At 54.7% G+C, this 27,752-nt stretch overlaps 3 protein-coding genes across 4 annotated transcripts; 1 reads left to right on the plus strand and 2 right to left on the minus strand.

Annotated features, from left to right (window-relative positions):
* Positions 1 to 18: 18 nt before the first annotated feature.
* On the minus strand, positions 19 to 13,830 carry LOC122367871 (histone-lysine N-methyltransferase, H3 lysine-79 specific-like). 2 transcript variants are annotated; one of them, XM_043341378.1, is made up of 16 exons: positions 13,525 to 13,830; positions 12,727 to 12,773; positions 12,294 to 12,368; positions 11,987 to 12,050; positions 11,284 to 11,424; positions 9,836 to 10,021; positions 9,122 to 9,389; positions 8,671 to 8,819; positions 8,393 to 8,510; positions 7,151 to 7,399; positions 6,777 to 7,009; positions 6,265 to 6,471; positions 5,871 to 6,059; positions 2,234 to 3,569; positions 1,511 to 1,990; positions 19 to 1,331 (listed from the first exon to the last, which is right to left on the minus strand). In XM_043341378.1, the coding sequence occupies exons 1-16, from the start codon at positions 13,618 to 13,620 to the stop codon at positions 1,303 to 1,305; spliced, it is 3,867 nt and encodes a 1,288-aa protein (XP_043197313.1). In that variant the 5' UTR covers positions 13,621 to 13,830; the 3' UTR covers positions 19 to 1,302. The 2 variants fall into 2 exon arrangements, with proteins under 2 accessions (XP_043197313.1, XP_043197312.1); XM_043341377.1 differs by having other exon boundaries at positions 12,727 to 12,776.
* Positions 13,831 to 14,711: 881 nt separating this feature from the next.
* LOC122367878 (small nuclear ribonucleoprotein Sm D3-like) lies at positions 14,712 to 16,731 on the plus strand. The gene is made up of 3 exons (XM_043341402.1): positions 14,712 to 15,421; positions 16,149 to 16,209; positions 16,496 to 16,731. The coding sequence occupies exons 1-3, from the start codon at positions 15,161 to 15,163 to the stop codon at positions 16,564 to 16,566; spliced, it is 393 nt and encodes a 130-aa protein (XP_043197337.1). The 5' UTR covers positions 14,712 to 15,160; the 3' UTR covers positions 16,567 to 16,731.
* Positions 16,678 to 27,553, minus strand: LOC122367877. The gene is made up of 8 exons (XM_043341401.1): positions 26,654 to 27,553; positions 22,464 to 22,637; positions 21,110 to 21,329; positions 20,612 to 20,755; positions 18,744 to 18,967; positions 18,420 to 18,548; positions 18,026 to 18,106; positions 16,678 to 17,872 (listed from the first exon to the last, which is right to left on the minus strand). Exons 1-8 carry the CDS (start codon positions 26,881 to 26,883, stop codon positions 16,786 to 16,788), a joined length of 2,289 nt encoding a protein of 762 aa, XP_043197336.1. The 5' UTR covers positions 26,884 to 27,553; the 3' UTR covers positions 16,678 to 16,785.
* Between the last annotated feature and the right edge of the window lie 199 nt (positions 27,554 to 27,752).

Here is a 27,752-nt window from a genome sequence, read left to right on the forward strand (position 1 = left end):
AGCCTAAACGAACTAGGATCGATCGGCTGGATGGTACTTTATTTATCCACAAATGGTACATCAATATATAAACAACAAATGGCGCGAACGGACGTCTCGCCGCCTGGCAGTGGTGGAGAGGTCAATGCGCTAAAATTCACGCCCCCATTTCGCCGCCCCGAATCACCGCACCGAGCTACGATTGCAACAAAAGAGCCGCGCGCCCGCCCTCCCGCCCGCCGATGGATTTTGTACTGTTAGTAGACGTGTGTGTCGCGCGGCTGAGCAAACCAACCTGAACCGATGGGCGCCGGCTCAGCGCGGCGGCCGGCAGATGATGTGCGCGCACCATCGAGTCTGGCCACACAACAGATGAAGCCCGCAATCGAGTCTGGCCACACAACAGCCGGTGAGACACGGCGGACAGCGCGCTCTCACCCTCTCCCCGGAGCCGGGGCAGGGCAGAGCCGGCGGTGCGCTACTCTGACCCTGGCCGACCTCCGCTACTCGGCACCGCCGGCGGAGTCGCCGCCCGTACCGAGACCTGGCGGCCGACTCTCGACACTACACCCACCGACCGGGCGGCCCGGGACACACCCACGGTCGGCCACCGAGCGAGAGCCGCGCCCACGACACTACACCGCCGCCGGCCGCCCAAAACACGCCACGCCCGGGGACACGTCGAAAACCAACCGCTAATGCCGTATTTGAACCGAAAGTTGGCAACAGAGACAATGCCGCAGGTGGCGCTTCGCGAAGACCAGCGCCCAAATCAACAGCGTTGAGGTAACGAAAAACGAGGGGAGCGCGACACCGAGGTAAAAAACACTGCGAGCGCCGACATCCATCCACGCGCCGCCGACGAGCGGCGCGCACACTGCTGCCAGTCAGACCCGCATATTCACCGGCCGCAATTCATGCGTCATATAATGCATCGTGCCTTGCATAACTTCATACAGTCAATTCGCCCTGTACAGCATGCGTTCTGCCATTTTCCCGTCGCGCAGGGGCCGGGCTGCCGGCCGGGGCGACCGGACGCCGGCCGGCCGGCCGACCGCACCAGTAACAGAGTGGCAGTGAGTAGCGGGCGGCCGCGGCTCCGTCCCCGTGGACAGATAGACCCGCCGGGGAACCGCGCCACCGCCCGACCGAGCAGACCACTGGCACGGGGACCGAAACAGCTCGGTCCGCTTATTTCCGGGCGGGACCAGCCCCAGTCGCACGCCCTGGCGAGGTGGTCCACCGGCGTGGTTCCACACCTTATTCATCGTTGATACGTACCGCGCAGAGGAGTGGGGTCAGCCGTCCCATAGCCGGGGAGGTTCACTGCGCCGGTCGGCCGCTGGAGATACCTGAACACAGATGGAAAAGAAACATTAGACGGACTGAAAAACCCCATCAAATTAAATAATGGTGCAATAACTATCCCAATGTTACCAGCTGTAACCGCAACCCCACCCAGAGACTGAGGAACACCACCCGGGTAGCCCGCCGCCGCCCCGCCGTGCCCTGTGCCGTCCCCAGCACTCACCGTCCGCGCGGCTGACGTGCGGCAGCTCGGCGCCCAGCTGTGAGCCGAAGCTGGGCAGCGGCGCCATGGTGGGCAGCGTCACCGAGTGGCCGCCGCCGCCGCCGACGCCCGGCCGCGGCCAGTAGCGGCTCTGGCAGTGCGGAAACTTCTTACGGAAGTGGTGGTCGTATTGGTGCGAGTCGTCCTCCCCGCCGCCACCGGCAGACGGCAGCTCGGGCGTCTCGGCGCGGCTCGGCAGCGAGCGTTTGAACTTGAGCGCCATGGTGAGGTCGTGGCCGGCCGAGGACGAGGCGGTCGCCGCCGACACCGAGGGTGCGGCGCGCGGCGGCGACAGGGCCGTCGAGCGCGGCGACACGCCCGCAGAGCGCGGCGACGCGCCGTCCGTCGACTTGCGCCGCTTGATCTCGTCGGCCACGGCGAAGATGCGCTCAAAGTCCATGTTGATATCCTTTTGCGCGGCGCTCGGCGACTGGGAGCGGTCTGCGAGCGGGGAGACACGGCGGGGGTCAGCGCTAAACGCCGGTAACACAGGCGAGTCAGACGACAGCAGAGAACATAAGACCTCCAAAATTCAACATGGCATTTCACAGATCATATCAGCGATATTCTACACGCCGAAGCCAGCTTTAAAGAAATTGAGCATTCTACAATCTACCGTATTAATTTCCTACCGTAAGAGTACACGATATCTCGTGATATATCGCAGTAGTGATGCGTACATACCTGAGTCGTGCGGCCGGTGGTGGGCGCCGGGCGCGGACCGCTCCTCTGGCCGGCCCCGTTTGCCGGCCGACGGGCCCGGCTCCGGGGTACTGGGAGCGCCGGCCGGCCGCTTCACGCCGCTCGGCTCGTCCCGTACGTATCGGGCGTGCAGCGAGGCGGCCAGGCCCTCCATGGGCAGGCCGGCCAGGCCGTCCGGCAGGCCGCCGGCCGCGCTGGACACGGCCGCCGCGGCCGCCGGCGGGCCGGACGGCGGCCGGGCGCGCGGCAGGTAGGCCGCCGGGGAGGGCGCCGACGGCGCCGCCGGCGAGGCGCGGCTCAGCTCGCGGAAGTGGGCCGGGTCGGCCAGGCCCTCCAGCTGCACAGAGGCGGCCTCGGTGCTGCCCGGTCGCGAGATGGGCGAGTAGGCCGGCGGCGCCACGACGCGGCGCTGCTCGACCGGCGGCCGGCCGGCGCCGGTGCCGCGCACACCCTCCTCGATGGCGCGCGAGGTGAGTGCGCCCACCGCCGGCCCACCGCCGCCGCCACCGCCGAAGCTCATGTCGACGGCGGCGTCGATGATGCTGCGCTGCGAGACGTGGACAGGCGGCTCGGCCTCCGAGCCCAGCCGCTCCTGGGAGAGGTGGCGGCGCAGCGCCAGCTTGGCCGGCGAGAACTGCGTGTAGTCGGGCAGGTGAGCGGCCGCCGGCAGACGGCCGAACGGCCGCGAGCCGCCGTCGTCGGCCGCCGCCGCGCCGCCGCCGCGGTAGCCGCCCTCCTCGGCCGGCTTGTCCTCGTTCAGGAAGCAGGTGATCATGCTCTTGAGCCGGTCCTCGAAGTTGTTCACCTTGGGCGGCTCGTGGACGCGCTGTGGCGGCGGGCCGCGCCGCTCTGGCTCGCGGCGGGCCGGCGGCGCGGCCGGCGCGCGCGGCACCTCCTGGACCGGCACCGGCGAGCTGCGGATCACTGGGATCTTGCCGGCCTCGATCTGGCGGCCCGTCTCCAGGATCTTGCGCGCCAGCAGCTCGGGGTTCTTCTCGTGGATTTTGCCGATGTCTGGCACCTTGGGCCACTCCTGGTTCCGGCTCTTGTGGCGCGCCTTCTGACCGCCGTGGCCGGCGGCGGCCGAGACGGGCGGCGCCAGCGCCTGGTGCTGGGCCGCGGGCGCCGCCGGCGGCGTGGCGGCCAGCTGCAGCTGCTGCTGCTGGGCGGCAGCGGCCGCGGCGGCCTGCTTCTCGGCGGCGGCGCGCTCCAGCATCTGCACCTCGGTCTCCAGCTGGCGGATCTCGCCCTGCACCCGGCGCCGGGCGGCAAACGTGCGCGATATCTCCTGCATCACCATCTCCTGGGTGACGGCGCCCTGCCGGCCACACCGTCAGTCATACGGGGCGGACCGTCAGACTACATACGGCGGGACATTGGACAAGAACCACTGTACAAACTCCTGCGGTATCATGGACACTTCGCATCTTCATATTAATCGTCAGATAGTAATCATCCCTCAGAAAACTTCGAATTCAGAAATCGGTGCCAAGACAACTACCCGTACACAACTCAATGAAAAATCTAGCCGTTCTACGCCAAATTCAGCCGTGTGCACATTTTCCTACCGGGCGGTAGAGGTCAGGACCTGCGCAACAAGCACTGCTTACTGCTGTGGGTTCTGAAATGGCTTATCTATGTCTCCATTAAAAAGTATGACTTTTTTCCAATGCTAAGGAAGACTGGGATATGCAATAAGCAGGACATTCTTGAGAATCGGAATATGTAGATTTCCTTTGCTCCGTCCTTCAATCAAATGAACAATCGCCCGGGTAGAAAGTGAGCATTCCACCTACGACGCAGAGCCTGCTGGTAGTCCCAGGGTGAATTTCAAAGCAATATCTATATGCCACCGGGCTACCAGGCTCAATATGCATCAAGTTCACTCGTTAGTAAACCAAACATAGGCAACAGACGACGCATAATACGGTCATTTCCAAAGTAGTTACATACTGCACAAACAGTGCACGCGGACGCAGCTGGTAAAAGCAAGCAAACTAGCTGTTCCGTCAACAACCAGAACCGAACACGGCATCCGTTTATGTTCCACTCCACTGACTTTTAGTGCTCAACTCAATTATAGCCGGCGGTTGTAGCGCTGGCGTATTATCATCGAATACGTCCTGTAATCATCGCTGTATGCATCCCTGTAAGCATCACACAATTCGCGGAATCACTTTGGGTGGGCGACTTATAACACTTACTAATTACTATAATGTGCGATTTATTTTTTGTCGATTTATCTGTAAAACACCTTTGATGGCCTCTACTAGACATCATCTTTCTATTCATATCCCTCTCATGAAGCACATGTGGCGTAGTAAGATAAATGAAGATGTTGGTTCATCTGATCGCCCTAACCCTGGATGCCTATCTCGTATCTTCCTGAGTGAACCGATTGGTTTTATGGCCCGGCGCCGCGTGTCAATCAGTAAACGAACTGACAATAGTTCCGTGGGGTCTGTTACTCGTCTCGTTTGGCGCTAATACGGGTCAGGTCTGAGCTAGCCTACACATTGACGAGATTCATCCCCATTCCAATCAGCACAAACATGAAACTGGTCCGGTCTGAAATAAGCAGCTGATTTTAGCGTCGTTGTAGCCATGTTTGAACTGTTCAGTTATCGAACAGACAAATGTATACTTAGCTTAGCTAGCTAGCAATCGATGCGTAGTCCCTTCCAAGTTGAAGCAAAGACCATAGCAGCATCGCTACGTCACTGTTGGCTCGGCGTCTCTCTCGCCCAAAGCGTCCACCACGGATCATCAGCCCGCACCGAAGCCAGCCACCATCACAGACACAGCCCAAACCGTCACCAAAGCTGCTCAGCGTCAGGTCAGCGGGGAGACCAATACCTCAACACGGCACTAACACGAACAAAACAGAACGCAACAAAACAAAAACAGCGTACAGTCAAAATGTATTAAAATGCCAGTCGAATTGTGCATGCAAGAGGGTGCAAAAGCATCAGACGCGCAAAGGAAAAAGCTGGTGACAGAAGCGTGCGTGAATTAGTTCAGTGGCTTGAGTGCAAAAGGAGTGCGCCGACAAGCAGAAAGGTGACAGAACCAAATGCATAAATTAAAGAAACAAAGCCAAGACAGGTTTCATTTAATTGACAACTATGCTGACGCGATGAATGCGCTGGAAGTGATAAACAAAACATCAGAAAAACGTCTTCTTTGTACTAGCTGCTGGCTGTACAAAAAAAAAAAACTTAGCCAATGTCATCTGTCAGCTAAGACTGGCGCAGTCTCAAAGTTCAGTATCAGGGACAAGGCTTCGAACCAGAGGGGGTCGATAAAATTGTTCGTTGTCGGTACTTGAATGACATGTCCCATTGGTCGATGAAAGACTCGGGAAAGCACAATGGGGTACAGGTTCATGGCTAAAAACGTACATCGTGGCTACATATTTCGTCTACTTCAATGGCACATGCGGTAAGCAAGAGTGCATCCCTTCTACCCGTACTCGGTTTGTATGTCAGGCGGCTCGCGATCTAGCGCTACCCCTCGCTACCCCGATGCAGCGCCGGAGCGGAGCCCAAAGCGTCCCCTCCCGGTCCTCCAGCCACCGTCAGTGCTCGGCCCCGGTTAGTGCGCGCTTTAGGCCACGTACTTCCTTGCCGGCCGGCGGCGGCGGCGGCTGCTGCGGTAGAGCAGGCGGCGGCGGCGGCGGCCGCTCCACCTCCGGCTGAGACGGGTAGCGCTGCCGCTGCTGCTGCTGCTGCAGGAGCAACTGCTGCTGCTGCTGCTGCTGCTGCTGGAGCTGAATCTGCTGCTGCTGATGGTGTTCCATGGTGGCGACCTGGCGAAACACGGGTAAAAACACACGAATACTATTAAAACAACCGTCATGACACTCACAGAAACTCACTCACGACGTGTATCATATGCCTACACTTACCAAAATATGAGCACAATGCGGCAACCTTCCCCTTCCCTACCCCCAGTACAACGGCAGCGTCACTGCCAACCACCACTGCCTCAGAGCGGCCCGCGGCGGCGCCTACCTCGGACTCCATGGCGGCGGTGCGCTCCTGCAGCTCGCGGTGCTTCATCACAATCTCCTTGGCCTTCACGATCAGCTCCTCGGGCTTGTTGGCCTCGATGCCGAGCTCGGCGATGCGCTGCTTCAAGAAGCCGAGGCTCTCGGCCTTCAGGTGGTCGATCTGGGCCTCCAACTGGCTGGTGCGGCCCTTCAGCTCGCGCTGCCGTACCTAAAGGGCACGGGGACGGCGCGGCGTCAGCGCACTGTTCGCGGCGGGCGGGAGTCTGACAGGATATTGCTATACACACGGCGGTGAGGCCAGCACGCGGCTAGAATCAGCTGGAAAGAGTCTAACCTAACGCTACAGTGTAAAAGAAAGGCTCGAGAATTATTCATTTAGACATGCGAGGTGCTAGACGCCACCAAAATTGTAAAGCTACGCCAGGTACTTTATGGATCGTGTGAAATTACATGGTACACCGAGAGAAACATGCCACAGTTGCACCATCTCTCTCCTCTCCCGTTCGCACTGACCCGCTCCTGTTCGATGTCCCTCTCGACGGAGAGCCGGAACTCGTGTGTCTGCATGTGTTTGATGAACTGCATGTACTGCTGTCGGATGCTGTCAAGCAGCAGCTGCAGGCCGTAGGGCACCTCGCCAGCGGTGATCTCGGGCGGCAGCTCGTCGTGGCTGAGCACGGCGCCCACCGCCACCGAGGAGAGCTTCTGGTCCACCGTGCCGGGCGCCACCTGCTCCGGCGCCGTCACTGAGCGGAAACAGGAGGGACGGTCAACGGCCAGGTCGGTGGAACGACAGCGAGAGTGGGGCATCCACAGCCAGATCAAACACTCTACTCAGTCCATTCGTGCGACTGCAGCGCCACGAGTGACGGGCCGGGCGCACTCACCGAGACTGGTGGTGCTGCGCAGTGTCTCGTCGTGCAGCACATCCAGCCCGGTGATGTTGTACTTGCGCTTCCGGCCGGGCTTCTTGCCTTTGCCGGGAGCGGCTCGCTTGAGCGGCACAGTCGGCATGACGGCGGCAGCTGCGGCGGCTGCGGCCGCAGAGGCGGCGGCCGCTGCAGCCGCGGCGCGTACCTGCGGCCTCGCGCGCGGCAGCTTCCTGGTCAGCCGCCGCTTCGGCTTCCGTTCCTTAGCTGAAGCGCGGGCGGCACGTGAACAGAGGTCAAACACGGCCCGGACAGGCAATCAGACAGCAATACAAGTCGAGAGAATAATAACAATTATCTGATCATAGCATCGTAAGCGGGCAACTGTTGTAATGGGCATGACAGTTTGATAATATATGTACAAAGTCAAATAATACATATTCGGGACGCATTCACAAGCTAAGCCCCAAAACTAGGAAAATATTTGACTAGTTCAGAGAAAAAAGTTGTTAATTCATGCTGTTCTCTACATCACACACATAGAGGAGAGGGGTGACTGTTACGTCCGCCCGGTGCTCGCGGCAGACTGAGCAGGCCGGGCCGCCAAACCTGGATGCACGGTCATGGCCGCCGCCGCCGCTGCCATGCACTAAGAGGTGCCGCCGCGGCGCGCCTCGGCCACGCAGCTCTCCGGGCGCCGCCGCCGCCGCCGCCGCCTCCTCGGGCCGGCCGCGCTGCGCCGCTACGGGCACGGGTCAGAGAGCAGGCAGACGGACCGACGGGCCGCCGCCGGCCGGACGGACGGACGGACACGCGACGGCCGCCACGCGCGGCGTAGGGGCCGTGTGCAGACCGAACTGAGAGAGCAAACCACAGAGACAGACGGGAGGCGTCTAGCTACGGCCAGCCGTGGCGGCCCGTCATGCACACCGTCCCTACACTCACCGGGCGGGCGCGTGCGGCCCGGCCGGCCGTCCTGCTCCGCCTCCTGGGCCGCGTCCGTCTCAGAGGCCGCGCGCGCCGGGGAGCCGAGCTCGGCCGCCGCCGCTGGCTCCGGCTCCGGCTCCGGGTCCGGCTCCGGCGGCGGCAGCGAGCGCGGCGGCGGCGGCCGCGCCGGCGGCGGAGAGGTGGGCGCTGAGCTGCTGCAGCTGACCGCCAAGCCCGGGTGGCGCGCCACCCACGAGGTCCAGGCGCGCCGCGTGGTCGGCCCGGCCGGCGGCGGCGGTGGCGGCGGCGCCGGCGGCTCGTCGTCACACCTACCGGCGTCGCGGGCGTCCGAGTCGCCGCCACTGCTCGAGTCGATCAGCAGAGACTTGGTGTCGGAGCGGCGGCTGGTCGAGCGGCTGCTGCGGCCCGATGAGCCGCCAGAGTCGTCGTCCTGCAGGCCGCACAGCCAACGGATAAGTCGACGGAAACAGTGCAAACTAACGGAAACGCCCGTAAGTTTGAATAGCACACAATACAGAAACCGAGGTCATCAATATAGAAACTTCGTAGGCGGGATGCTGAGACGCTTCAGCACACTGCCTATATCTTACCCGTGTGAGTGGGTTTTTGAGTTTGGAGAAGTAGCGCTCCAGCTTGGTCCTGTCGATCTCGTGCATGAAGTAGGAGACGGGTTTTCCGGTCCACGAGACGGAGCCGTGCAGCGGGTCCAGTTCGGTAACGTGCATAATCGTACCGATATCTGCCGGAGGACGACACAGAGAACAGTCATCAACAACATCGGAACTGAATGACAGAGGGCAGTTCGTGACATGCCAGAAGTTTGTAGCTTCGGGCCACGTAATACTCAGTTCCTAGCACACACATAACAAATAAATTACCTTGTAGCTGTTGCTTCATTGATTAAGACAGCCTAGATTGTCACCAGTTTCTTTCGCAAAATATGATGCGGTAGGTGTCTGTCAGGTGTCTGTCTCAGAAGCTGGTGACATTTTATTGAAATATAGTAGACAGCATTCACATACAGATCCATCCCTCACTCACCGCTGAGGTTTCGGTCGGACATGCGGAAGTTCTGCGGACAGAACGCCTTGGAGGAGACGATGCGCGCGCCGTCCTTCAGGTCCTGGAAGATGGTCTTCAGGTGGTGGTCGACGGTGGGGCCGAACGCGAAGTTGTTGACGAACACCAGGTTGGCGGAGGTGATCTTCTCGCGGTGCTCCGGCTTCAGGAAGTCGCCCTCGATCAGCTGGTACTCGCTGTGCTTCTTGCCGTACCAGCGCATCCACCGACGAAAGTTCTTATCCAGTTCCTGGCAGACCCAACGGTTACTATGTAAAGTTCCACTAACACGATATTATGATGCCTAATGAATTTACAGACTGGTAAATTACAATAGGATGTTTGTTTATCGAATTTCCAACCCCCGCTCACCCTGGCGTATCACGGCATCTTGGCCAAACCCTCGCTCACCTTGGCATATCACTGTATCTCGGCCTAGCTCCCGCTCACCTTGGCGTATCGGTATGGCGTCTCGGCCCAACTCCCGCTCACCTTGGCGCATCACGGCGTCCTGGCCCAACTCGCTTTCACCTTAGCACATCGGTACGGCGTCCTGGCCCAACTCGCACTCACCTTGGCGTATCGGTACGGCGTACTGGCCCAACTCCCGCTCACCTTGGCGCATCACGGCGTCCTGGCCCAACTCGCATTCACCTTGGCGTATCGGTACGGCGTCCTCGCCCAACTCGCACTCACCTTGGCGTATCGGCAGGGCGTCTCGGCCTTCTCGATGCCGACGCAGAGCCGACACTCGGTGGCGGCGGCCATCTGGAGCACCACCTGGCCCACGCCCGAGCCCAGGTCGATGAACACATCCGACTCGGTCAGCGGACGCTGCTCGATCATCTGACAGATCAGGTCGAACGACGTCTCGCCGTACACCTGGCGCACAGGGGGGCGGGGCAGGTCAGGTCAGATCGAACGACGTCTCGCCGTACACCTGGCGCACAGGGGAGCGGGGCAGGTCAGATCAGATCGAACGACGTCTCGCCGTACACCTGGCGCACAGGGGGGCAGGGCAGGTCAGGTCAGGTCAGGTCGAACAACATCTCACTGTACACCTGGCGCACAGGGGCAGGGTAGGGCAGGTCAGGTCAGGTCGAACGACGTCTCGCCGTACACCTGGCGAATAGGGGGGCAGGTCAGGTCAGGTCGAACGACGTCTCGCCGTACACCTGGCACCTAGGACAGGACAGGGCAGTTATGTATTGCAAAGATCCCTGGATGACTCAGGCTACATCAAGTACACATATATTAATTGTCCACATTCATGAGAACTAATTACATCAAAATCAGTTTCACAACAATCAGCAGCTGGCATCCTCATCAACACAACAGAAACTGATAGAGTCATAACTCCATTGAACATGAACATCACTGCTGAGGAGAGAGCAAGAGAGGAGAGCAGAGTTGAGGAGAGGTAGGCGGGTACGGTCACCGGACGAGGGTATGGTCACTGGCCAGGCACTGGACGAGGGTAGGATTGCTGGTACCCGCCGGACGAAGGTACGGTCACTAAACAAAGGTAGATCACCGATACCCCGCCGGACGAGGGTCGGACACCGGACGAGGGTACGGTCACCAGTATAGCGCCGGACGAGGGTCGGACACCGGACGAGGGTACGATCCCCGGTACCACACTGTACGAGTGTATGGTCACAGGTGTTCCGCCGGACGAGGGTACGGTCCCCGGTACCACACTGTACGAGTGTATGGTCACAGGTGTTCCGCCGGACGCGGGTACGGTCCCCGGTACCACACAGTACGAGTGTATGGTCACAGGTGTTCCGCCGGACGCGGGTACGGTCCCCGGTACCACACTGTACGAGTGTATGGTCACAGGTGTTCCGCCGGACGCAGGTACGGTCCCCGGTACCGCACTGTACGAGTGTATGGTCACAGGTGTTCCGCCGGACGCGGGTACGGTCCCCGGTACCGCACTGTACGAGTGTATGGTCACAGGTGTTCCGCCGGACGCGGGTACGGTCCCCGGTACCACACTGTACGAGTGTATGGTCACAGGTGTTCCGCCGGACGCGGGTACGGTCCCCGGTACCACACTGTACGAGGGTACGGTCACCAGTATAGCGCCGGACGAGGGTACGGTCCCCGGTACCACACGGCGCACCACCCACGCGGCTCACCTCTGGCGAGAAGGGCTCGTACTGATTCAGCCGGTCGGGGTCCTCCACCGCCTGGTTATACACCTGCTGGATGATGTGCCGCAGCAGAGCCATCCCCGGACGCTTGTTGAGCCGCTGGGCCGGCCGCGATGTGCCACGCTCCTATGGGGGGGGGGGGGGGGGCGGGCAAGCAACTGTCACAGCACAGGCCCATAGTGGACGGGGCTACACCAATGGCGCTCATAATGTACACTGGAGTTTCATAAGTACCCACTGGCAAAACAATTACTGACTGATGATCAGCTGCAAGATGAAGGTGATCATAACTGCATGGTGGTGTTTGATTCCTAGCATTCTGTTTTATGAATTATGTAATGTGTTGATTGCTGACAACAATGAACATAAGTTCATGGACTGATTGTCTAATGTAAACATATACACTCATGCAGACACTCAGGATGGCCTCACAAAAGTCTCACAAAAGATGTATGGCAGGCAATCTAGATGTTGCCTGCTGGAATAGAAAGTCAGCAAAAAGATGGTATACAGTATAACAACTTTTTAACAGATCAAGGTGCAAAACACCTTTTAAAAGCAAATACCTATTTTATATATTAAACAATTGGACAGTAGTATTCAACACTGATAAATCAGAATCAGAAATACCTTAGAGCAGCAAGGGAAGAAAAAAAAAATCCTAAATAAGAATAGTCATGATACATACCAGTTGAAGTATGCTATCAATTGCTCTATTGTATCGATCACATAATAGTTTCATGCTTTCATAACTGAAAGAAGAGAACAAACAGTCAGGCACACAACACCCATGATATGTACTAATTATGGAATCATGTACCTACATTGTTCAAGGAAAAGGCTATTGTCAATGGAGCTCAAATTCAATACCTATCAGCTGTAATTTTGACTTAATAATTCATCATCATCTATAATTTAACAAAAAACTTATATGTGAGCAAATAGATAAGCAAGTTAATTCTACAAACTGCTGCTTCACTGATGACACAACTTACCTTTTGGTGTTATGACCATTCAGAACATTCATTTCCATAGCCATTTGTAGCTCAGGAATGTCATTACATACAAATCTGCAACAGCAAACATAGTAAATCAGCAGCTTTGGAAAGGAATCAAACCTATTTACTACAATCTGCAACAATATAAATATCAACAAAGATAGGCTTCTAATTGATTACTGAATAAGTAACACATTTTAATCTTAATTTACCAATGCTTCTGTACATTTCCTTAATTTTCACTTCCTCAATACTGTTTTGAATGAAAAATGGGGGCAGATGAAAAACTGACAGATCCCAATGTGCTAAGATCAAAGATGTGAAAGACCTCACACCAGCAATAGGAATGTCTAGAACTCAGGTGAAGCTGCATTCACACTAAGAATATAATTGACTTTACTTCCTTTGGGCAATCCAATCAACCACATACCTGATGGTCTCAACAATCTCCATTGCTCCATCATGCTCCTTCCCTTTCTTCTGCAATATAAGAGCAACAGTTGAAATTTCAGAATAATGAAAGCCCAAGCAGGGATCTCTGGCTTTGGGACTACCATGTGCCAAATGTTTAGCAGGGCACAATGCTTAAATACCAAAAGAATCTAATGTAATGCTATTTGTACCAGGTACCTCCTACTAGTTACTACATAACTTTAAAGGCGATTCACAAATGTGCAATCACATATTAACCAAATAACACAGGCAGGATTCTCCTGTGGCAATGTTTGAACAACATAAAATAAATTGTTAAGATACTTAAACACTGGATAGCCAGTTAGCATGGCAGCATAATAGACAGGACCATCAAGAAACATTGGTAAGTTATTGCATAGCAATCATTGTTCTAAAAATTGTCAGAATGGTTCAATGGGGAGAGCTGAATTCATAACCACCTTGCATCACAGTTTGTATTGTGGGACAACAGGACAGAGGCCCACCAACTTGTACGTCAACAGTAAAATTGCAAACTTGACATACCTACCTACCAAGTGACAGGCAGATGGTATGTTTAAATAACAATACATAAAGCTCAACATCACAAATGAAAATTAGTATTTCTTCTTAATTTCATCATGAATATATAACATAGCTACTCAAAAAGAAATCAACTATCAATTAAAAACTGAAAACTAATTCCCAAAAACATGATTAAGTGGGCACATTTATCAGCCAACTGCACTACCTAGTACCTACCCTGACCCCTGCACGGGGGTGAACTTCGACTTACCGTTGTACTTGTGGGTAAAGGCCAGGTAAATATAGCTGGCTCCGCTCCAGCAGGGCTATGGAGCTTCAGCTCCAGCCCAGACTCTGGCATTTTCATCTACTCAAGCTTGATATAAAACTGTGGCACTCAGCATCAATCACGTTTACAATAAAAACATCCATAGGCTATTGCACATCGACATAGAAACATGCCCTGCCACTAAATGACCATGAGCCACATGTTTCGTATGCTTTCTTATATGCACCTGTACCACATAAAGAAATTCAATCTTTCTCGTCCCCGATTCCAATCACACGGACAATGAACGATGACTGATGCAGGCCCATGTCACTCCACTTTTGATGACATCATATGGGGGCCTCAGGACAATAATGGCGCGGCGCGCCACAATCGCTTCAAAGCTACTTGCCAACAGTTGCCATTTTTGAAAATATTATTTTGAAATAAAGTTCCAAGTAATAAAAATTTTGTAATAAATTTGGTGTATAAATCGATACCATATCTAAAAACATATTGAAAAATGATTTATTCATAGTAAAAATATAAGCTCGATGCGTTTTTACGTTGCTTTCCTTCAACTGCAGAGGGTTTTTAAATCGTCTATATCTTCCAAACCAGCCATTTCTTAGCATATTGCTGCTCTTTTTTATCGCTAGAAAATTGGTTGGACTTTCCAATGACATCAATGGTTGAGCAATATGTGTAGAGTGTCACCAACAATCTTCAAATGAAGTTAGTCATTTTTACGTTGTAAAGGAATGGAGTACCCCTATCGAGCATCAGGGGTGACGTCACTCAGGATCTGTCTCTGATTGGTCGGTGGGAGAGTGACTGTACCTTCTATAGATGGCCTTGGACTGATGACGAAACAAGCGGATAAGCGGATAAGCGTGAAGACGGAGCCGAGATGAGTGGGAAGCGGACGCCATTGTTAGGGGAAAATCGCTACCAGATCTACAAATAATCAAAGTCATTTCGTTTTTTACTGTAGATGAGTTCATAGCTTATTGTCAGAACAGTCTGATACTTTTGATGAGGAAAGAAATTGACGCTGGTTTTGCATTTACACATTCAAAATTATATTCAGATTTGTGATTGAGAAAGTATTTTTCTTGATCGTAAAGGAAAGAGGGAAAAAGAAGCAAAAATTGACAAAGGCTGCTAAGAGCAAAAATATTGTAGATTAATTCAAAATTGAGAGAAATCTTATCTTCTAGCTGTTCCCTCAGGATGAGGAAAAATATTCAACGAATAATATAAAAGTAGTCTTTGTTTTACACTATTTTCAATGGTTTCAACCAAGATTTCAACGAAACAAGAAAGTAAACATGTTCAGTTTGTGTCCTTTATAATGCTATCGAGCACAGGTTGAGCACAAATTCACCAATCATAGATTACTCAACAGTCATCCTCTGTTGCAATTGGTGCGTTGTAGCGAAAGCGACTTCAAGAGGTTTCTGCTGAATATCAGTAGTGCGCAGTATACGTCAAATTTTGGCTCGAAACGTTTGAGACGGCGCGTGTGGTGCGGGCACGTGTGAGGGTAATATTAAATAATTACCCACGCTAACGTTATTAGTGTGATACGTTCTGAGATTTTTGCCTAAGATTTTCACGTCCTTATCAAGAACCCAGGATGTCGATTGGTGTTCCCATAAAAGTTCTTCATGAGGCTGAAGGTCACATCGTCACGTTGGAGAGCAATACCGGCGAAGTTTACCGAGGGAAGTTGATCGAAGCCGAAGACAATATGAACTGTCAAATGTCCAATATTACAGTCACCTATCGAGATGGGAGAGTCGCCCAACTAGAGAACATTTACATCAGAGGGTCCAAAGTTCGGTTTCTTATCTTACCTGACATGCTGAAGAATGCTCCAATGTTCAAGAACTTCAAGGTTAGTTAGTAGGTGCTGAAGGGAGGATTCATATACTTTTATGATGATGTACCTATGATGAAAGAAGCCATAGGAAGAAGCAGTTAAATTGTTGTTCGATGTCAAGCTAATTGCTCGGAAACGAAAATGCTGATGCTTGTTGTGATGGCTCGTGCAGTGTGCTAAACCCCTGCGGGCTGTCCATGAGACTTAGTTGAAATTATAACGTCTTGTGTAACAGGCTGTCAAGTATGGCAATGAAAAATAGGTACCAGTATCTATGGTACCAGACTTAATTTTATGGCATACCTATGAATTTGACTGTAGGAGTCAACTCTTTTTTAACAACTCGAATGCTTCAGGAATTAAACATATGTTATCAGCAGATTAATGGGTCTAATAAGGAACCATTTCAAGTCTGCACAATGCACTCTAGAAGTGCTTGTTAAAAATTGCACCAAACTCAATTCGGTGGTATTATTTTTTTCAGGATCAGGAAGTCTTACAAATTTAAGCAGGAGGATCGACATACAACTGTGCATGATATTGTTATGCCAGTATAATTGGATAAATCCATTCTCCAACCATTATCAACATGTTTTATATATCATTTTATATTTCATTATAAACATTTACCTAATAAGACCAAAGTGCTTGCCTCATTATCAGGCTGGAAGCATTGGAAATGTGGTTTGATAGCTGTCAGCCACTGGAACAGATATGATAGCTACCACATTCTATTTTTCAGGGCCAAAAAGGACCCACCGGTGGTGCTGGAAGAGGAAAGTCAGCAATTCTCAGAGCACAAGGTACGTGAATGGCTGTGGTACCAAGGCCTCAATGTGCTGCCTAGGGCCTTTGGCTGTGGATATGATGTGTAACAGACCACTTAAGATGGCATATTATCCTTTCTTGAGTGGTCTGCTGGATCATATTATATATACAGATATCTGTCTATCCAAGCTGTGTTAGAGTGTAAGCTACAAAGCTTTAAAAGGGGACTTTACTGATCATGCTGTCTGGCTTGTTTCAGCCCATCTGACTGATGATCTCTGGTTTGTCCCAGCATGTCTCACTAACTCTGCGCTGTTTCAGCGGCTCGAGGCCGCGGCCGATCGGGCGGCTTCCGCGGCCGAGGCGGCTGGGGCGGAGGTCGGCGGAAGTAGTCGTCTCGTCTCATCATCCCCGGCTCGGCAGCGGACCGGCGCCGCCCGCAGGTGGGCGCCCTGTGAGACTCACCGCACCACCGCGGCTCCACTCTGCCACCAACGCGCGCGTCCACTCTGTCTTATATTTCATGTCGCGTCTCAATACAGAAGTCATTTGTCACAGAACGCGCGTCTCTCGGGGCCACAGCCGGGCAGCGGGGTGGGGTGGTATCGTTGTCAGAGCACTCGCGGGCTGCTGACCCTCTGCACAATCTCGGAGCCCTCGGAGCCGCCGGAGCTGCTGGCGGCTCTGTCGGGCGGCGCCAGCAGCCGGGCTGGCCGCGCCACCGGCTCCAGTCGCTCGGCCGTCCAGTTTCCGCGCCAGGCCTGCGGTCGCGCGCCCTCCGGCGGCGGCGCCACCTGGTTGCGCATGTCGTGGTGGTGGCAGCGGCCGTGCACGTGGTGTCGCGCGCACACGTGATGGATCCGCTGCCCGGCCGGCGAGCGGTAGCCGCTGTCGCAGGCGGCTATCCGCTCCAGCAGCTCCGGGTAGTCCTCCGAGGTCGGGTCGAGTCGGTGCAGCCGGCCGCCCGGCGAGCGCCACACGCCCGACAGCCGCCGGTGCCGGTCGGCGGCCACCACGCCCGACGGCAGGCCGGCCAGCACCAGCCGGCGCACCAGCGACTCCTCGGAGAAGGTCCGCTCCGACCGGCCGGGCCCGGTCCGCCGCCGCCGGCGGTGCCACAGCGCCGCCACGCGCGCCGCGAACCCGCGCTTGCCGGCGCGCTCTGGCGTGCCTGCCGACGAGTCGGTCAGACTGGAGTCTGAGCGGCCGCGCGAGCCGGGCCGGCCGCGCCGGAACAGGTTGCGCAGGCTGTTGATGATGCCGTGTGAGTGACTGGAGCGCTGGCTGGCGCCCGGACTGACTCCCGGCGAGCGGCTGCCCCGCGACGGCGCGTCCGACAACGAGGGCGTCATCGGCGGCGTCATCGCGAGCGTCTGGGGCGACACAATAACCGGCGACGGGCTGCTGCCGACGGTGATCTGCTGGGGTGTGTCCGTGCCGAAGGCGGCGTCCACCACCCGGAGCAGCGAGGCGCCGCTGGGCCGCTGGTGGGCCCGTTTCGGTGAGATGGGCGGCAGGTTGTTGGGGCCGTACAGCTGCGCCGAGGGCCCGCCCGTGTCCTGCACCTCTCGAAGCTCGCGCAGCGGCAGCAGCATGCTGCTGCGCTGGCCCAGATTGCTGCCCACGCTGATACCGACATCACTCATCAGCCGGGGCAGGCCGGCGGACGGCACCGGCGTCAGCCTGCCCACACTCATCCTGCCGGCACGGGGTACAGTCGTCAGTCACGGGTGACGGCTGTCAGTCACGGGCCACATTTGTCACCAGAGGAGCACAGAATAGGGTTGGACTGTCATGATTGGTTTGGCTTTGTGACCGTCTCCCTGTGGTTGTAATTGTTGAGCTATTTACCGGTCTGCGTCAGCGTTGAAGGCCTCCAGCTGGTCGTCTGAAATGGCGTGTAGCGGCTCCCACTGGAGAGTGACGGTGGACCTGCGGCGGGGTGGGACTGTGTCAGGGAGGCTGACCTGGGTCGGGGTGGGGCTCTGTCGGGGGGATATGGCGTGGAGCGGCTCCCACTGCAGGGGGACTGTGTACTGTGACGGAGTGGGACTCTGTCAGGGAGGCGACAGCACAACGTCTCTCACAGACCACACTATACAGACTGTTTTGGACTTAAAATCACACTCCCGGGACGCCCTGTTGACTTTCCACTGTCATTAAACAAACGACATAGGTACCAGGGTGAACGATAAACGACTTCTTTCTAGGCTTTTCCCGGCCGTCTACGATCGCCCGGTCGTACCCTGATGAGACGCTGGCGGCGCGGCAGCACATGTTCCGCAGCAGCTGACGCATCATCATGTTGAACTCGACGCTGGAGAAGTAGTAGAGCAGCGGGTTGAGAGGGGAGCTCAGCAGCGCCAGGTAGTGCCTGTCGGACAAAGGGAAGGGAAAGTCAGCAGGACGTCTGCAAGATGCGCAGGACACGCTCACACAATTGTGCTTAAACGTGTAATTAGACATTTCCGCTTTTTTTTTGTTATACTATGCTGTCTTTTTTTCATTGGACCACTCAACTGCTTATTCTGCTCTGAACTGAATCCAACTGTCCGCTATCTCCACTCACACAATTTCGACAATGTTGTACGGCACGAGGCTCTCTGAGACGTGCGCGTTCAGCGAGTAGACCACGTAGAAGGGTAGCCAGCAGGCCGAGTGCAGCACGATCAGCAGCAGGAGGGTGCGCACCGAGCGCGCCTCCTGGTCGCCGTCCTCGAACAGACGCTTCCCGAGGCGCGGCGTGAGCCGGCCGCCGGCAGCGCGGACCTCGGCCGCCTCCCCCTCCGGCACCTGGCGGACCGATCAGACAACTGAGCTCTCACTCTCCGGCACCTGGCGGACCGATCAGACAACTGAGCTCTCACTCTCCGGCACCTGGCGGACCGATCAGACAACTGAGCTCTCACTCTCCGGCACCTGGCGGACCGTACATACAACTGAGCTCTCACTCCCCGGCACCTGGCGGACCGATCAGACAACTGAGCTCTCACTCTCCGGCACCTGGCGGACCGATCAGACAACTGAGCTCTCACTCTCCGGCACCTGGCGGACCGATCAGACAACTGAGCTCTCACTCTCCGGCACCTGGCGGACCGATCAGACAACTGAGCTCTCACTCTCCGGCACCTGGCGGACCGTACATACAACTGAGCTCTCACTCCCCGGCACCTGGCGGACCGATCAGACAACTGAGCTCTCACTCTCCGGCACCTGGCGGACCGATCAGACAACTGAGCTCTCACTCTCCGGCACCTGGCGGACCGATCAGACAACTGAGCTCTCACTCTCCGGCACCTGGCGGACCGATCAGACAACTGAGCTCTCACTCTCCGGCACCTGGCGGACCGATCAGACAACTGAGCTCTCACTCTCCGGCACCTGGCGGACCGATCAGACAACTGAGCTCTCACTCCCCGGCACCTGGCGGACCGATCAGACAACTGAGCTCTCACTCCCCGGCACCTGGCGGACCGATCAGACAACTGAGCTCTCACTCCCCGGCACCTGGCGGACCGATCAGACAACTGAGCTCTCACTCTCCGGCACCTGGCGGACCGATCAGACAACTGAGCTCTCACTCTCCGGCACCTGGCGGACCGATCAGACAACTGAGCTCTCACTCTCCGGCACCTGGCGGACCGATCAGACAACTGAGCTCTCACTCTCCGGCACCTGGCGGACGGATCAGACAACTGAGCTCTCACTCTCCGGCACCTGGCGGACCGTACATACAACTGAGCTCTCACTCTCCGGCACCTGGCGGACCGATCAGACAACTGAGCTCTCACTCTCCGGCACCTGGCGGACCGATCAGACAACTGAGCTCTCACTCTCCGGCACCTGGCGGACCGTACATACAACTGAGCTCTCACTCTCCGGCACCTGGCGGACCGATCAGACAACTGAGCTCTCACTCTCCGGCACCTGGCGGACCGATCAGACAACTGAGCTCTCACTCTCCGGCACCTGGCGGACCGTACATACAACTGAGCTCTCACTCTCCGGCACCTGGCGGACCGATCAGACAACTGAGCTCTCACTCTCCGGCACCTGGCGGACCGATCAGAGTCAGACAACTGTCAACTGAGCTAACTGCACATAGGCGACCTCGCTCTCCGGCACCTGGCGGACCGTACATACAACTGAGCTTACAATGACAGTCGATAGGTGGCGCTGAGGTCACTAAAAGACCATTATTCCGACTTTCTGACAGAGCGCTGGAGCTTTTGTAACGAATTATCCCAAATGACAGTACTGAGTTTTATGGACCCGGGACTTGGTTTCCGCAGGGCAGAGCGGCTAATGAGTCCGCCTGCCAACACTGAGGTCTCAGTGGTAAACCCAGTGTTCCCGAGAGGTATGCCCAGCCTACACACACTCCTCGCCTTTACCAGTGTGTCCCCGAGGAGCCCAGCCTGCCCACACCCCTCTCACCTTGACCAGGGCGTCGCCGGTGAGGGCGCCGGGCAGGTGCCCCGTTCGGCGCGCCCGACGGCCGTGCAGAACCTGAACCAGCACCAGACACACGAATGCAGTGCCGTAGCACAGGTAGAAAACCACCTCCATCGCTATGTCGCCCTGAAAATACGCGTCATCAGCCGGGCGGCTTATTTTCGTGGAGGCGCTTGGCTTAGTTTCTGGCCGCAGATCCGCGGGAAGCTCAATTGAGTCGGCCGATGACGGCCGGTGACCTGCGACCGGCTGTAGCTATAGCATCTGATTGGTGACATGACCGATGACCTATAACCTGTTACCTACCCCTGGTGACCTAAACGATGATCTGAAGCATTCCATTGCTGACCTGTGACCTCTGATCGGTGACCTGTGACCTGTAATCATACACTGATCGGTGACCCGTGACCTCTGACTTGTGACCGGTGACCAAACACTGACCTGCGACAGATGACCTGTGGCCTGTGACCATTCACTGACCGGCGCCGCCGTCGTAATCCGCTGGCTCGGTACACCTCCTTCTCTGTCGTCGGAGCAGATGTGGGTGCGCAGTGGGTGCCGAACGCTGCCGGTCAGCTCGAGCGCGGCGACCAGGGCCAGCGCGGCCACCCAGCAGCCGGCCACCACGGCCAGCGCGAGTCGTCCCGAGTGGCGGCTCAGGTAGTGCCAGCTCCAGCGGCCCTTCCAGAGCCGGTCCACACTGAGCGGCGACGGCCACAGCGGCGGGCAGAGGGGTTAGAGTCGTCAAAGGCAGTTGTGAAGGATTTTTGCTCGTTCTTTTTTACTTCTGAACCTTCTTTTGATAAAGATTGTGTCGCTTGACTTGAATTCTGCAGTTACGGCTAAGGTCTGCAACGGCTAAGGTCTGCTTGTATGTTTACAAATTACCAAGCAATTTATTTCCCAGATTCTTCCCGCACAGCTTGTCAGTGGTGAATACCGCACCATATAATGATTGTAAGCGGTGAGAAACAAACCTTAGACCTTACTCATTCATATTGGTAACTCCTCAGTCCATGGTATGCCCCTGAACCGGCTGCTGTCAGTTCCTCTATCCACTCTGTCCCCCACCCCTGCCCGACCCGCCCCGCCCCGACCCTGGGGCGGCGCAGCGGTTCCGGCGGGGCAGCCGACCGCGGCGCCCGGCCCCGGCGCCCCGCAGATACCATCAGCCGGTGCTTTTTCTACCGCTCCTTATTCTGACGCGGCAGTAATACCCTCAGGTCATTACGGGCAGAGCATTAGCACCCGACACGGAGCAATCTTTCCCGCCCCGTTCCCATATATTCGCTCAGTCTGTTGGGGCTCGTGTTTGCGGCTGTTTGCGTCATCACACCCTCCTACCTGTGGGCGGGCTCAACACCCGCTAATAACACAGACTGACACCGGATACCTCCGCTTCGAGATGAACACAGCACATAAGTTTTTTCGCTCCAAATGACGTAATCAGCCAACGGTAGTCGGTAACATTCATTTTTAAACGAATTTTTAGAAGTAGGTACCTTTGTATCACAGTCTCATTCACACCTGCTGCCTCCCTGTCCCAGCCCTGTTAGTCCGGCATTTTGCCTCCTGACCTGCTATCCCAGTCCTGTCCGGCGGGTGCCTTTCTCCTGACCTGCTGTCCCAGCCGCATGTGAGACGGATCCCCTGTTCCTTGACCTGCAATGTCCAAGCGCTGCCATCCTGGTCCCGTGCGGAACAACTGACCTGCTGTTCCAGCCCTGCCAGGAGGGTCCCTGCTCTCCCAGCCCCGCCCACCCGATCCCATGGTCTCCCGACCGTGCGATCCCGTCCCCCGCGGACCTGTGGCCGCCCCTACTGTCCCACTGACCCGATGGTGAGCACGCCGAGCGCCACCAGCAGCGCCAGCGAGTAGAGCAGGATGTAGAAGGAGGCGCACACCTCGCGACGGTAGTGCGCGTCGCGCAGCACGTGGAACGTCAGGAACGGGCACACCACCAGCGAGAGCAGCGTGTGCACTACCGCCAGGTGGGCCACGTAGTAGCTGGCGGCATATGTTCGTATGACTAGAAATACAGTACTGCTGACAATGGCAGAAGGGATAGAGAACTGTGTGCGCCACCGCTAGGCGCGCCACGTAGTAGCTGATGGCTTAGGTGGATATGAGGTCATTTCAGCGACCGGGAGGTATATGGGGATCGTATGCATTACCACTAGGCTGACCAGACAAAGGCGGAGGCTCGGGATGTTACGGATATTTTTTCTGAGTAACATAATGATCAAGTTTGTCGTAGTCCTTGCCACAGTGCGGTCAGTTTTAGGATAGGCACGTACAGTATATCTAAAAAGTATGTCCCCTGGTTTGGCTCTCCCACAGGAGGCGAATCGGTAACTTGGCTGAATCCCAGTTGCGGCACCCGGCCGCCAGGGTCGCTGCCGCGCGAGCGGCCTTGACCGCTCGCATGTCATTGGCAGTTCGGTCCCTCCCCATCTATACCGAGGTGGGGAGGGGAGAAGAGGGGAAGAGGGGGGAGGGAGCGGCATCCGCTCGGCACTTGGCGATACCTGGCTGACCCCGCGCTCCCTCGCTGACCTTTGTCCTGCCCTCAGGCGAAGCCCGACTTCCTGGCCTGTAGCGGCCCAGCGGAAAACCGAGCTCGCGGGGCGCGACTCCATTGGCCCAATCTTATAAATGGAATGCTGTCGTATTCACGGCATTAGATAATATTAATAGTGATACCAGCAGTGGATGTGGTAAAATACAGTCCAAAATAAACGAAAGCACTCGATTCGTGCATAATGCGCCCTCCCATTCAAATAAGCCCGCCCACTTCGATAGATGGTGTAGTTTCTTAGGGCGTAAAAGATGCAAAACACTACCGATTTTTTTTTTTTTAGCTCGGCCACTGGGACCGACAATATACAATTGACTGAAATGCATGAAAACCATTTTGCATTTAGGTAATAGCCGTTTTCTGCACCCACACTTTAGCCAGTGACGCCCTGTCCATTCTAAAGCGTTTATAAGATTGTTCCCAGCACCCGATTTTATATGAGGAAGTCGTTTAAAAAGCATCTTATTTTTAACGAATTTATTATTATGGCCACTTTTACAGGACGTCTGTAGAGCTTTGACTTTTACATTTCTTCCTCGTTCAGGAGAAACGTTTTAACCCTCACCGGACCTTCAGGTTTTCTGAATACCGAGGGGACGTTGGGGGTTGGAAGTGAGGAAACACTTCCAACCCCCCTTCGCCGATTCGCCCCTAATTGAGCTAGAGCCTCACGAAAGAAACGATCGTGTGCGTCGTTACGAAATGCAGCGATTGGTCTCCGATTTAAGGACCAGGGTCAGCCAATGACTTCGGAGGTCAGGTCAAGTGGCCCAAGGCACAGGTTCGGTTTTTGGTAAATAACTTCGCTAAAAATGATCGCAGATCCGCGATTTTAGCAGCATCGTGTTTGTCTAGCTCAGGCGTGTCGAATGGTATACTTTTTCTTCGGGTGAGATCAACTTAACCCTCGCCCGTATAGGGGGGGGGGGGGTCGAACGGACTCCCCTCCCTCGGTTTTTCGCGAATAACTCGCGTAAAAAGCGGCCGATCGCGACGAAACTTTCGTTACCCTCGCGTTAATCAATTTTACACCCACCCTGAAATTGTCATGACCCTGACCTTTGACCTGCGACCTACTTTTCGAGACCATGTTTGGCCGGAATCGCGATTCGGCGTATGTCGGCTCGCATTAGCGGCGCGTTTGCAGTCTTTTCGTGGTTTTAAGCGTTCAAACATGGGATATGATGTTGCTTCCATGCATTAGGGTGGGTGTCAAGGTCACCGGAAAGTCAGGTCAGGTCATTGACCTTTGATGACCTCGGTTCACTTTTTCGAGTTTTACATGTTTCTAGGCCAGTTTTAGGAGTTGAATTCGAATTTAGCAGCCATATGAACATTAACGAAGTAGTTTTGGCGCCCTCGTAACATGTTGCGAAGCTGTCAGAGGCGGTTGCCACCTACTACGAATACCCTTACTGGTTGACCTGACCTGACCTGACCCGACCTGGCCTAAATGCATGAAGACATCATCTGTGATCAAAACTAACATGATATTCGTGATCAGCACCCCGAAAACCCCATAGCAGCCACGCTTTACGACTTTCTAACAGGGCCCGTTTTTCCCGACTTTTGGGTCATTGACCTGACCTGGAAAGTCAACCAATGACCTAGGACCTTAAAACTGGGTATCATCGACTTCCTCTCGTCACGGCCAACACGCTCGTTTTTTCCGCGAAGCTCTAGCTCGATCAGGGGCGAAACGGCAAGGGAGGGTCCAACGGACCCCCCCTTCCTTATACGTTTGCGGCTTGAAAAACACCAATACGGGCGAGAGTTAAGGTGTTAACCTCGGGTCAAGGTCAGGTCACAGCCCGTCAGGTCACGAAGCTGGTCAAAGGAGGTCATATTGCATATCTCGATTCGGCAGGTCTTTTCATGTCCATTAGTGGCTTTATCGACTCGGTAGCTTTAGTTGATCGGGAGTTATTGACGAAAAACTGATACCCTTGGTTACGTGATAAATGACGTCACGCAAGATCAACAAAGCAAAATTAAAGCAATGCTTTAATTTTAATAACAGACCTTGCAAGGAGCGCATGAAAGCACGATTCCGTGTGCTTGAGAATTTGAGATAGTTGTATATCATTTCCGGACCAAACTAGCAATTTCCATATTCCCCTGACTTTTAATGGTGAAAGACTGACCTGATCTCAGGCGACGCTTCAGAAAATCCGAGATATACATTTATACAAGCTGTGAGACTCTCGATCATACTATAAGATCCTGTAAGTTTCATCTCCCTAGGAAAGCTCTGCACTGAGGGTGTTGCGAAGTTGGAACATTTTAGGAGTGTGCACACAGTCCTAAAATGTTGAGGACAGTTTAGGACAGTTTCACACAGTTCATTTTAGGACTGCTCATTTATGACGTCATAGATCAGTGACCTGACTTGACTTAAAATGCGGTTTGCGTAAAAAAATCCGACTTATCAAATCCCGACTAAAAAATCGACTTATAATCCGGTTAATCAAATGATCAAATCCCGACCATGTTTTTACCTGGCCATTAATGTTCTAGCCTTACAGGTAATTGTTTGAACGCGGAAGATGCTGAATCTTGGTTAACCCCATACTTATCGTATGATAAAGAACGTCAGTGTTAAAAAGTTGATTAACAATTTTATTTAGGATAGTTTAATTCAAGTGGGTATAATCCGACTTGATAATTTACTAGGAGGGTTTTGCAGCGCTATTAGTTCGGCATTTAATTATTTATAATTTCGATCCGGATATCGTTATTCAATGCTGGCCTTTGCGTCCTCAAAAAGTTGTTTATAGTCATGAAGGCTTGCATTGACCCATACTTTCCATTTTTCAGCACTATTATTCGCCGTAGTTGACCAGGTGTTTTCATCAGCTCTCCCCTGAATCCTTTGGCTTAGACCTGGCGTATCACCCGTGCATCGCAAGACGCACCTACCACACACAAGTTCATGATCCCCACGAACCCACATCAGCGTCCGTTCGCTTGGTGTGTGACCCCTTGACCTTTGGCCGCGACAACTGCCAGCTTGCTGGAGCACCCCTCCCTACTGACGCGCTGCCCCGCCCGCTCCCCTCCCTCCCCCCCCCCCCCCCCCGGGGTCGTGTCACGAAGGTTCGGGCTTACGCTACTACCGGCCGCTGCGCAGCTGTCACCTAGCGCCTGGGAATGTGTGGTCTGGTGCGGATTCAGCCAACTACCGGCTCGCGACACCAGCGCCACGTAGTGGCGACGGTACATTCTTTTTAGACACACTGTACCGCTTCGCTAGAGCACTGACTTTGATAGATTACATCGGGTCATGACATGCATACGGTTTTCATAAATCATATTTTTACGGCACTGGAGAGTTCCCACGCTTTCGGTAGCATGAAGTTGTCCAATATGAGAGATTTTATTCCGGCTGCTATATTTAGGGAAGGACTTGGTCCCTTGTTTACCCAACTTCATCCAAACAGCTTACCTCATCGGGTTATGGAGAAGTCGGCGGATGCACACCGTCAGGAGAACCAGGACGTTTCCAGCCACACCCAGGACGAGCGTCACCAGTGTGACCAGCATTATAATCGCCTTGTTGAGGTCCCAATAAATCCGGCGCTGGAAGGCGCCTTCATACTTCATGGCGTCCCGGTGGCTTGGTGCGGTTGAAGTCCACATCGTCAGAGCAGTGTGATTGTTTGTTTGGTTGAGCATCACCACACTGCCACACTACTTGACTTCGTTTCGCAAACAAGTTACTATAGTCTATAACAACACTAAGTTTTCATGTGCTCACGAATGTTCCTACATCGTCAAGTTTTGCTATTTTGCAACAAACAGAAACTGCATGTTATCATGGCACTGAAAAGGATAAAGCATCTTGCTCCCATCATTTGTGCTATAAGTGGCAAGGGCTATCTCGTATTCATTAGTACAGTACAATCGTTCGTATTGCCTGTGTGTTCTTGTCAATTTCCATCTGCATTGCGCTTCTTTTCACTGCTTTTGGCATGTGACCGCAGTAGCTAGGTAGGTATTTCCAGAAGAGCCAGCCGGTTAATATTTCCAGGATATGTCCGGAATGCTCCGTGGTAACCACCTTCGATCGATACTGAGTTTTAGCTGGAACGTAATATACCAAGATTGTCACAAGCTAGGTATGTACCTATGTGAGAGCTGTAGCGCATGTCAACTGTATCGTATCACTATGGCAAAATGGTATCTGTGGAACGAAGTTGCCTGGTTATTGCTATTACTGCTCTCGTTCTTACATGATGCGGCACATGATATTTAAGGTTTTGTAACGTCAAAGGGGCTAAGCCATTCTGCTATCTTTATTACGGGAAGCCGCTACCTACCACGTTGCTTTTTTGAAGAACGCTCATTTTTAGCTTTTCGTTATTTTATCAGAACCGTTTACTAAGAACGTGCTGCTGGATCTAGCATACTCCTAACAAAGTGCGCCGCTTTTATGCACTGACCTGTGGCATTCCGACTGAGGCAGTAGCGGGGGAACACCTTCAATTAAGGGGGACACTGCCGACTTCTGATCCCATTCTTTCCATGCAACCCCCATAGGGCTA

The sequence above is a fragment of the Amphibalanus amphitrite genome, unplaced genomic scaffold (assembly GCF_019059575.1).
Source record: "Amphibalanus amphitrite isolate SeventyFive unplaced genomic scaffold, NRLGWU_Aamphi_draft 000902F_arrow, whole genome shotgun sequence".
Lineage (NCBI taxonomy): Eukaryota > Metazoa > Arthropoda > Thecostraca > Balanomorpha > Balanidae > Amphibalanus > Amphibalanus amphitrite.

Excerpts from the sequence above, each read along its gene's own strand:
- LOC122367878 (XM_043341402.1), top strand. The coding sequence starts at position 15,161 with ATGTCGATTGGTGTTCCCATAAAAGTTCTTCATGAGGCTGAAGGTCAC. Across the intron at positions 15,422-16,148 it reads CAATGTTCAAGAACTTCAAG|GGCCAAAAAGGACCCACCGG; the intron begins GTTAGTTAGTAG and ends TCTATTTTTCAG. Across the intron at positions 16,210-16,495 it reads AGCAATTCTCAGAGCACAAG|CGGCTCGAGGCCGCGGCCGA; the intron begins GTACGTGAATGG and ends GCGCTGTTTCAG.
- LOC122367871 (XM_043341377.1), bottom strand. The coding sequence starts at position 13,620 with ATGAAAATGCCAGAGTCTGGGCTGGAGCTGAAGCTCCATAGCCCTGCT. Across the intron at positions 7,010-7,150 it reads GCGCAGCACCACCAGTCTCG|TGACGGCGCCGGAGCAGGTG; the intron begins GTGAGTGCGCCC and ends GTTTCCGCTCAG. Across the intron at positions 3,570-5,870 it reads CGCCGCCGGCCGGCAAGGAA|GGCGCCGTCACCCAGGAGAT; the intron begins GTACGTGGCCTA and ends TGTGGCCGGCAG.
- LOC122367877 (XM_043341401.1), bottom strand. The coding sequence starts at position 26,883 with ATGCTCAACCAAACAAACAATCACACTGCTCTGACGATGTGGACTTCA. Across the intron at positions 20,756-21,109 it reads GGATTACGACGGCGGCGCCG|GGCGACATAGCGATGGAGGT; the intron begins GTCAGTGAATGG and ends GCGTATTTTCAG. Across the intron at positions 18,107-18,419 it reads GCCGCCAGCGTCTCATCAGG|GTCCACCGTCACTCTCCAGT; the intron begins GTACGACCGGGC and ends ACCCCGCCGCAG.